This window comes from Octopus bimaculoides, chromosome 2 (genome assembly GCF_001194135.2).
Source record: "Octopus bimaculoides isolate UCB-OBI-ISO-001 chromosome 2, ASM119413v2, whole genome shotgun sequence".
Taxonomy (NCBI): domain Eukaryota; kingdom Metazoa; phylum Mollusca; class Cephalopoda; order Octopoda; family Octopodidae; genus Octopus; species Octopus bimaculoides.
Window position 1 is genome coordinate 192,237,158 of NC_068982.1, and position 10,977 is coordinate 192,248,134.

General features: G+C 37.5%; 2 protein-coding genes across 3 annotated transcripts in view; one reads left to right on the plus strand and one right to left on the minus strand.

The window, feature by feature from the left end:
• LOC106881940 (cilia- and flagella-associated protein 161) overlaps positions 1–2,960 on the plus strand; it is a 26,828-nt gene extending 23,868 nt beyond the window's left edge. For both annotated transcript variants that reach the window (XM_052965834.1, XM_014932468.2), the window contains exon 7: positions 2,195–2,960. In XM_052965834.1, the coding sequence (XP_052821794.1) occupies positions 2,195–2,669 (475 nt within the window). In that variant the 3' untranslated portion in view covers positions 2,670–2,960. The remainder of the gene's footprint in view (positions 1–2,194) is intronic.
• The window catches only part of LOC106881941 (Golgi phosphoprotein 3 homolog sauron), a 148,603-nt gene extending 142,439 nt beyond the window's left edge, over positions 1–6,164 (minus strand). The window contains exon 1 of the mRNA XM_052965835.1: positions 5,933–6,164. Coding sequence (XP_052821795.1) covers positions 5,933–5,965 — 33 coding nt within the window. The 5' untranslated portion in view covers positions 5,966–6,164. The remainder of the gene's footprint in view (positions 1–5,932) is intronic.
• Positions 6,165–10,977: the final 4,813 nt, after the last annotated feature.

Sequence of the window (10,977 nt, forward strand, 5' to 3'; positions counted from 1 at the left end):
CCACACCTGAAACTTCTCCTCTAGTTCTGATAGTAACTCAGCAATTAGTGAAAGGTCATTAGCATAGAGGAGCTCCCAGGGGCATCCTGTCTTGAATTCCTCTGTTATCGCCTGGAGGACTATGATAAATAGGAGGGGGCTGAGGACAGAACCTTAGTGGACCCCTACCTCTACCCGGAATTCTTCACTGTACTCATTGCCAACCCTCACCTTACTGACAGCGTCTCTGTACATGGCTCACACAGCTCTCACTAACCATTCTTCTATCCCTAGTTTCCTCATTGACCACTTGATAAGGGATCGGGGGACCCTGTCAAAGGCTTTCTCCATGAAGATCAGAGACTTAAGGTGTTCTGGATTGTCAGACAGTGTGTTAGAAAGACTCAAGATGTGGGAGAGAAGTTTGTAGAGACAGATAATGGTTCGCTTCTCTTAATGATCCTGAAAAGAAAGAGGCATGGAAGAGCTACTTAGAAAGACTATTAAATGGGGAACATGAATGGGGGGAAAAAAGGGAGTCTTCCTCATGTGAACCCAACAGAGGGACCAGCTATCCTAGTTGACAGCAGCATGATAGATAAGGCAATTAAAGATATGAAGACAGAGAAGCCTATCAGGAGTCTCTGGCAAGATGCTCAAGATATGTGATAGAGTTGGATAAAATCCAGTCTCTGGTCTAGTTATTCAGGTTATTGAGGAAGGTGGAATCCCTGGTGACTGATGCAGCAACATCATAGTCAACTGCTACAAGGGCAAGAGAGATGCCTTAGATAAAAGTAATTACAGAGGCATCGAATTACTGGACCAAATGATGAAAGTTGCAGAGAGAGAGAGAGTTAGAGCCCAATTAATTGGGAACCGAATTAGACGAGATGAAATGCAGTTTGGCTTTGTGCTAGCATGGAAGGTAGACGTTAAATGATGATGATGATGATATGTATATATACACAGATGAGGAGGAGTTTAGGTCAAAGTAGCCCAAACTAACAGGTATGCAGTCTGAGTGCTCCAATTGACAAGCCACTAGGATCCCAGTTCAAACAAGGGATGGAGTTGTGATTGCACAAATATCCTTTTGGGAGAGAACCAGTTGTCAGTAGCTTACCTTTGAGTCAGTAGGTATAAGTTAAAGAAGAGGAAATTAATCAAGGCACGATTATGTCATTTAAATTTCTTTAGTTTAATTCAAGAGAGTTAATGCTAATACAATGTTGGTAGAATTATCTATATCTATTAATTCTACCTTCTTTGCATTAGCATTAACTCTCTAAAACTAAACTGAAGAAATATAAATGCTATAGGCAGGCCTTGATTAACTGATTTCCTCTTGTTTGATTTATATATATGTATATATATATCAACAGTTTTTTTTCTTCTGATGAACTATTACAAGGTCGGCTATCTCTTTAACTCTGAGTAGTGGTGGAGACCTCTGACGAGAAACAAGATCATTCTGATCAAATTTTGAAATCACATGATAAGGCTTTGTCCAACTATTTCATTTTGTGAGTTTATCTCACAAAGGAAATGCTGTTATCTGTTTGGATTGAGTGACTTAATTCTATTTAAAATCTTTCAACAAAGACATACTGCAAAGGAGACTGGAGAATATATTTTCTTAAACGACGTACTAAAGTGCTTTAATTTGCTGAAAACTGAGTGTTGTTATTGTGTTATCAACATTATTGTAGTGTTGAAGTCTTGTTTTGATTCTAACTGGAATAATTTCATTCCTCTTTTACCAGAAATGTCCATGAAAAAGGTATTAATACCACATCATCTCATTTCTTTCACCACATTTGAATCTGTCATTTTTCCAAATAACATTCACATGTAACTCTGCTTTCTCCCTACATAAGTTGCCAGTTCTCTATCTGGTATCTTGTAGTTTCAAAGCACTGCCTGAGGATCCCTGACAAAATTGTGTAAGCTTTTTTCCACCATAGCTACAGTTTTGGCTTCAAGTTTTGATAAAGAAGAAATCTTTGTCAACTTGTAGTATCATGTTTACAAAGTGTAGTTAATTGTTGGTCTGTGCTGCTACAATTAGACATGTTGAATTTATAAAACTATGTTGATACTAGGAACATACCATTTCAAATGTCTGCTACGGTACTCTGCCATTCTTACCAGATTAGATGATTCTGTTCTGTTGCAGCAGCTGTAATATGTTCACTCATTCTCTCTCTTTCAGCACTGAATATAATGCTGATTATGAAATCACAGCACACACACTTCTGGATGAACATAAAGCTGAGAAAGAGCAGAACCTTTGGCTTATAACCACCAAAGAACCTGAAGGAATTGCTTTGCCCCCTCGATGCTTGAAGACACCTCCTCCTCCTCCTCCTGTTGTTCCTTCTACAGAGGAAACTATTCCTGCTGTGAAAGAAGCTGAGACCAAACCTGCAGGTATTTGTTGCTTAACCATTTCCGAGGAAGAGAGACAAGGTAAGGTTCACGACCTTCAAAACGAAGAATCGAGATTACATTCCCAATACATTGAGGAACATACAAAAGCCCCTCGCTGTGGAAAGAAGGTTGGATTTGCAGACAATAAAGAGGACCTTCCCTGCAGTAACTGTAACCTTAGCAACAACAGCAGTAATGACCACAACCAGGATGCTGTTGCCCCAACTACAACACCTGTTGAAGCTAGTAAAATGTAATACAACAACAACAATGACAGCAACAACAATCACTTCCATTAAAATATTGAAACTCCTCCCCCATCACCATGACAACAGATACTGTAACTCCAGTTCTTTTGTTAATTAATAACAATAAATTAAACAATGTGAACATCATTATTATTAATAGCAGCAATTATTAATCCATCTTCCAATTACAGTGATTGCTAAAGTAATTAACCACACTAATTAATATTCTGTAGTTGAAACTTTGATATTTTAGAGATGATAAACATTAAACAATTGTTTAAATTTATTTATAATTTTCAATTCAGTGGGTTTTGTTGTTGTTTATTGTTTTATTTTATTCAAGTATGAAATTGTTGTTAGCTGTGGCCATGCTGGTGCACTTGTACCGTTTTAAGACAACTAAAGACAAGATGATCCAGGCTGGAACCCTTCAATCACAGGTCTACTTCGTCAGGTGTGATACTAAACATCATCAGCATCATCATCATCATCATCATCATTGTCATTGTCATTTTCATCGTCGTCGTCGTCGTCATCATTATCATCAAGAACAACAACAATAGGTTTTAGTGAGGTTGATAAGATGTATGAAATTAAGTTGTTGTTGTTGTTGTTGTTTAGCCCTAGGTCATCTGATTTGATATTAAAAACATTCCGCCCATGACTTTCGCATATTGTCTTTTATTCAGACATTGTGTATCTAGGACTACATTGCCTAATGTGTCCTTCATTTCTATGTAATTTAAGCAAGATTTAGTTGTTGTTTCCAGCAGCTTGTGCTTCTTCCTTAAACTACATCATCATCATCATCATCATCGTTTAACGTCCACCTTCCATGCTAGCATGGGTTGGACGATTTGATTGAGGACTGGTGAAACCGGATGGCAACACCAGGCTCCAATCTAATTTGGCAGAGTTTCTACAGCTGGATGCCCTTCCTAACGCCAACCACTCAGAGAGTGTAGTGGGTGCTTTTACGTGTCACCTGCACGAAAACGGCCACGCTCGAAATGGTGTCTTTTATGTGCCACCCGCACAAGAGCCAGTCCAGGGGCACTGAAATAAATTTCATTTGACAACAAAATTAAGTTATTCAAGTTTTTTTTTTTTTTCCTTTTGTTCTTTGAATTTCAGTTTAATATTTTCCACTGTAAACAACTTTTATCATCATGTCTACCCTGAATTCTGATGGAAATTTCTGAAGCACAAAGACTGGGTTTTTCTTTCTTTTTGTTTGAAGAATTTTGTCTGGAGGGAGGGCTTGTCTCCATGACCTTCCTAAGCTTTCCAACACTGGTTAAGTTGAGGACATTTATCCCTAAGATCTTACACTGCCCACACTTCTCTCTCTCTGCATCATGCAAGAAATTTAGTGCCAGGCATCAGTGTCAAAATTAAGAGATGGTGGGCAGAGTTATTCTCAGCCTCATCCCCCAAAATATAAAATATATTAATACATATTTTGCCAATATGTGTGCGTGTACAAGAGAACTATGTGAAACGTTACATATATATGTAAAGTAAAGAAAATATAAAGAATAATCCAGAATCCTTGTCTGGTACCAGATCGATCCCAAAATCTAATGACACTGTGCCAGTCACAAGGCCAAACATACCTGAAAGTTTCATCCAAATCCATCAAACAGTTTTTGAGATATCTTGTCCACAAACAAACAAACACGACTGAAAACAATACCCCTGCCTTCGCTAAGGTGGAGGTAATAATAATAATAATAATAGTAATAATAATAATAATAATAATAATAATAATAATGCAATCGCACTACTTCGGTATGAAGCTGGAATCATAAACTGGCAAAAGAAAAAAATTGATGAACCTGGAAATGAAGAGAATGCATGGAGCCTTCCCTGCTAAGAACGACACCAATAGGCTGTACTTGTCCAGAAGGCAGGAGAGGTTTGATCAGTTGCCAGGATTGTATTGAAGCAGATGAAAACAGCTTAGGGTGGGATGTTAAAAATACCATGGAGCCATTGCTGAAACAGGTGAAGAAGTCAGGCATCATGAAAATTGATAATTGCGTAAAGAAAGAAAAGAACACAAAAAATGAATCAGCATGGAAGGAGAAAAAATGTGCAGTCAGTTTGCAAGAGATACAAGCACCAAGACCGATGCAGAAGACTGGTGACTGTGGATGAGGAGTGACCTAAAGATAGAGACAGAAGCACTTGTATGTGCAACACAAGAACAAGCATTACGAACTGTGTGAAGTGCAGAATCAACAACACTAACAAGAGCAACAAATACAGAATGTGAAGTGAGAGGAGTAAAACAGAGTATGGCACATCGTTAACAAATGCCCAAAATCGGCACAACACTGTGGAAAGAATGGTCCATTGGGAACTCTATGGAAATTATGGCTTACAAAGAGCAATGACATGGTATGAGCAAACCCCAGAAGGAATCACCAGGAATGAAGGTTGCAAAATCCTGCAATGCAATGATTCAGTGTGACCACCCGAGCAGATATTGGAAACCAGATATTATTGTGGTGAAAAAAAAAAGAAAGAAACTTGCATAATGATCAACATAGCATGTCCTGGTGACAACAAGATCACAGAAAAAGGAGAAGGAATACTGAACAACTGTGACGATTTGAAGTAGAAAATGCAAAGGTTGTGGTCAATAAGGAGAATAGATGTGATACCAATAGTAATTGATGCACATGGAAGTATCAGCACTCTACTACCGACATGGCTAAAAAAGATTGGTACAAATGTAAAGGTAGAACACTTCCAAAAATCAGCATTGCTTGGAACTACAAGAATTCTTCACAGGTTTCTTGAAGCATGACCAGTAACCAAGCATCACCTTTGCCTACTGGCTGTGGACAGCTGACACTTTCCATCATACCCAACTAAATAACCTGAGAGTTTTCATCAAATAATAATAGTTTCAAATTTTGGCACAAGGCCTGCAATTTCGGAGTAGGGTGCGAGTCTATGACATTGACTCCAGAAGAAATACCACTAAGCAATTTGCTCAGTTTCGTACAAATTTGTGAGTCAAACATTTTCGAGAGGGATTCAGTCGCAATACTTCACCTGATTTGACTTGGTAGACCCCCACTCCCTCTCTGCCACCATCACAACATTATCCACCATCTTTGCAACAACAGCCTTGGGCCTCCATTTTGAATTCCGTATGTCTTACTTCTCGTGAACATACGAAATCAAAAAACAACATAGCACCCAAAAATTTTAGAGACACTTTTCTATGTTCAGAACTGCCGAAGCAAAGAATAACCTACCTGTTCTAGTTGTTGGCTATCAGGACAATACATCCTTCAAAACTTCCATGGTTCCCGAAATTCGCCAACAGGACACCTAATGCCCCACTTTTGGGGTTTTGTTTTTTGGAAACAACTCAGTCACTGTTCATTTTCTATTCTAGGTTCTGTTCATGTATTATCGGCCACCTTTTCTTGCGAGCACTGTATACAATAAGTTCATTGTTCATCTCACATATATTATTGGGTGCTTACGTACATATACACATGGCGACCTATTTCTTTATTGATTAGAAAATAGTCTCTGGTATCCCAGTTCCTTCTCAACCTTCAAGTTTGTGAGCAATGTAAGGGAGCTAATTCAACATAAAACACAGTTATCTCCCTTGGATGTAATTTTGTTTTTAAAAATATTTTTATGAAAAGGAAATTAATGAACACACATAAAGAGGAGGAAGATTTTACTCCTTTATTCTTAAACAGCTGGTGCTACACGAAATTGTTATTGCTGCCCATGATATTAATTCTCTGTAGTGTTGTTGTAGGATGGTGTCTGTATATCTCTGTCATTCTCAAAGAGAACAAATTTCATATTTAGATGCAGAACAGATCTCGGTCTCAAAGCGACGAAAATATTTTGACAAATTAAATTGAAATGTTGAAGTGAATCTAACGGTTTTGTATGTTTTTAAATGACTTATAAACACTTTCCACGCTGCAATTGTCTTTCTCCTATAAAACAACCTGTAACATTTATGTAAAGTATTTGTCCATTATTACGAATACAAACAGATATGTACCGAGACCACGACACAGTTTTGTTACTAAACAAAGAACACGGCTGTTACAAGTTTATTTACTGATATGGCTCATAGAATTACTCGGGTATCTTACACCCACATTTTAGTTCCCTTTTCGAATCTGGCACGTGCTGCCTACGAAGGCAATTATAGCAACATGCATATCTACGCTCGTGCGCGCGCACACACAAACACATGAATACATACATGCATACATACATACATACATACACAGTGGTTGTCTACTCCTTACACAGAGTTTGACCACCTCCTGTACCTACACCTAAGATCTATCATGGTGTTTGATGTAGCTTTTTAAACCAGACAATGTTTTGAAAAGGCACACACATAAATTGCATATCTGCTTTGAACCACCAAGAGCTGCAGTTAAGTTCTGATCTTTGTGGATCTTGAAATGTCTTTTGAGGCCTCTGTTAGATTTGCAGACCTTATGGCATACATGGCATTAACAGGTATGCACAGATAGGTAAACAGAGTTGTTGGTGGAGATTCATTTTCCATGGGTCCACAAATGAGATTTTAACCCAGCAAAAGAAAGGCGAGGTCTGTCACACATTGTACAGGCAAAAAGGTGGTTGGCATTCATTTTCTCATTGATTGTAGTATTTTTCTTTTGAGTTTCACATGGGTCATCTTGGTTTCTTCAAAAGCTTTCACTCCACTCTACACTTTTGTTCACCATCCAGCTCAATCCAAAGCAAGGGTTTCTACAGCCTTTAGATCCATTCCAAGTGACTTCGTGTTAGTCCTTATACAGTCCTTAAACTTCTTTTTAGGTTTACACTGATTGAGTTTCCTTTCTGCAAGTTTTCCAGAAAACAACTTTTTGGGTGTGTGTTCATCTGCCACTCAAACAATGTGGCCAAACAACCCTCATTTGATTTTTCAAGATCATTGACTTGAGTGAACTGATGCCTGCAGGTGCAAGAACATCTGTGTCTGGAGTAAAAATGTCCCGTTTAATGTTTAAAATGCAGCAAACATATTTTTGGTGGAATCGTTTTCACAATTTGAAATGTCTTTCATAACATGTCCATGTTTCAGAGGAATACAACTGGGATGGTCCGACAAACGATTTGTAAAGAGCCAATTTTGTGTTGTTATTTATGTCATTGATGTCAAACATGTGACTCCAAACCAACAAATTCTTGGGCTACCCTTCCAATTCGCAGATGTATTTTTGTGTCCAGATTTCCATCATTTTGTACAGAGCTTCCAAGGTAGATGAAAGAGTCAACAACCTCAAGTAACTTACCCTTAACAAAAATTTTAGTGGGGTTACATAAAGCACCACATACAGGTTGATACTTCACAACTGTTTTTCTAAGTTGATGGTCAAGCCAAAATCATCACAAGCTGAGTCAAATACAGATACAAGAGATTGCAGGTCCGTTTCAGAGAGCCTGACTAGATCGTAATCATCAGCGTATAAAAGTTCCTTAATGAGTGAAGTTAAAATCTTTGTTTTGACTTTCAGTCTGGTCAGATTAAAAACACTCCCTGTTGTTCAATATTTTAGGTAAATACCCACCTCAGAGTTTTGAAAAGCAAGTAACAACACAACAGCAAAGTCTATTGCAAAGAGAGTGGGTGCATCAAGGTCTTTACTTCATTTTCCACAGCAAAAGATTCAGAGAGCCTACTACCAAAATTAACTCTACCTTTCATATTTTGATGCAAAGCCCTGATCATGTTTACAATTTTTTCTGGACAACCTATTTTCTTTAGAATTAACCATAGAGTATGAGTATTTCGATTAATAGTATTAAATGCCTTGCTACAATCACCAAAACAGTGGTTTAGTGTAAGATTCTGTTCTATGCACTTTTCCTGAAATTGCCTGATAGTAAAGATACAATAAACTGTGCCACTGGATAAGTGAAAAGCCATATTGAGACTCAGACATTATATTTGGAACTACAAAGGAATTTAAGTGTTCTAACAGAATACAGGCAAGTACCTTTCCAACTATAGACAGAAGCGAAATCCCACAAAAATTACCACACAGGTCCTTTGGGCCTGATTTATACAAGGAGACTAAAATGGCATCAATCCAGCCTTGAGGCACTTGTTCAGTTCTCCAACAGTGACAAATTAATATATCTAAGAGTTCAAACATTCTGTCACCGGTCACCCCCATATTTCAAGAGCTCTGCACAGGTTTCATCTGACCCCGGAGACTCATTGTTATTCAGCTTATTCACGACTAAATAAATGTCATTTAGAGTTGGTTCAAATGCCATCTCCTTTATAACTGGAAGGTGTTTGAGTATTTCTACTATTCATAAGTGCCTGTGCAGATGAATATTTTTTCAGAAGGTATAACTTGCACTGCACTACTCCCAAGAAGACTTTCACCAGTGTAGCATGAGAATTGACAAACCAAGAACTCCCAAGGGCTCAGATTTCATTTCGGAGATTTCCTTCTCCTAGATTGAGTACCAACCTAGGTTAAAGAGCTTCTACCTGCCCATGAGCTAGGCTATCCCATGCCAGATACCAAACCGACACCCAAACACTTCACAGAGTGATTAAGTATCATTCCGGCACCCAACATGGAGTAGCTCACAAATACATGAAAAATGTAAAAGATATGAAAATTAAAAATATAAATAAAATAATATAATATAAAATGAATCAAGATTCAAAAATATGAATAAAATAAGATATATATATATATGTGTGTGTGTGTGTGTATGTATATATAAAATATATATGGCAAATGAAAGACGAAAGATGGAATATATGAGAATTTATCATTGATTACAACAATTGTTTTGACACATCTAGAATTGATCCCTCATGGGTGGGACACTCAACCTGATTTTCGGTTCGCATGTTTTAACCAGGATCACTGGAAAATTTTTTGCTGCTTTGGACAAATGTTTTCCTAAATCTAATCAGTATCATGCTAATTTTAATCAACATACAGTGAAGGTATCCTACACCAACTCTGCTAATTTGGAGCAGCTTATGCATCACATAAACCATAGCAAAATGTGACAAAGGTTCAATAACCCACCTAGTGGATCTAGTGAACATACACATCTAAAAGCTAACAAAGGAGATGTAAACTGCAATGGAAAACATCAATTATGGCCAAATTGTAATAGTAGAAATACTTATGATACAGCTAACATGGTAACAACATCAGTAAATGGAGTCAGGACTGCCTTATATACAAATAAATATGATAAATGCTCATGCAGGGGAAAATCAAAATGTCCATTGATGGATTTCTGTATGAGTACAAATCTTGTATATAAATGTACCATGCACACAAGGGGAGGGCCGTATATGTACATTGGGCAGATTCATTTAAGAATTGTTATTGTAACCATGTTGCCAGCTTTAAAACAATCAATAAGAGACATTCAACATCTTTGGCCGATTTTGTATGGCAACTGAAGGAGGATAAAATGAGGTACAACATAACTTGGTCCATAGTAAGGTATGCGAGACCATACAATATAATTTCCAGGAGATGCCGTCTCTGCTCCGAGGAATCCCTGTCTATTCTATGGACTAATGAGAAGATAATTAATAGAATCTCTGAAAGACTCTTAAGTAGTTTATATGCATATAAATGTACTTTTGCTCCATTCAATGAGAATGAATTTTGAGTAACTGTTAACGTAATTTACTCATGGATGACTGAAGTTTACTGTTAATCTCCCCATTCTTACAGACACCAAGTTATTAGTTAACTCACTTTGTGATCATGAGTGCACCAAACCTCACATGTGTCTATGCTCACATAGTCTTGGATGCTTGTATGAGTGAGTGTATTCATGCCATGCAGCTTGCCCAAGGGCATTTATACATCCATATTTGTTAAAGGTTATTTTTAAGAGTTTTCTCATATTGCATGTTTGTTTGTTTTTTTTCCATCTGTGATTTTATTTTTGATCTTCTATATAAATGAAGATATTTCCTCCATCTGGCTGTTTTTCTTTCTACAAAACGAGACGTTACATTGCGGAACTGTTATTTTAATGAGTTGTGTCACCCAGTGAGATACATCTGCACCACCAGATGCTCCTGAACCAGTTGTTGAGTGTCCCACCCAAGAGGAATCAATGCTAGATGTGTCAAAACAATTGTCATGATTAATGATAAATTCATTATATTCCATCTTCTGCCTTTCATTTGCCATATACATAACGATCGCTATGAAAGTGACCTTGCTTTACCAGTAATCTACCAGGTGTAAACCATTCGTTTTATTATCCAATATATATATAT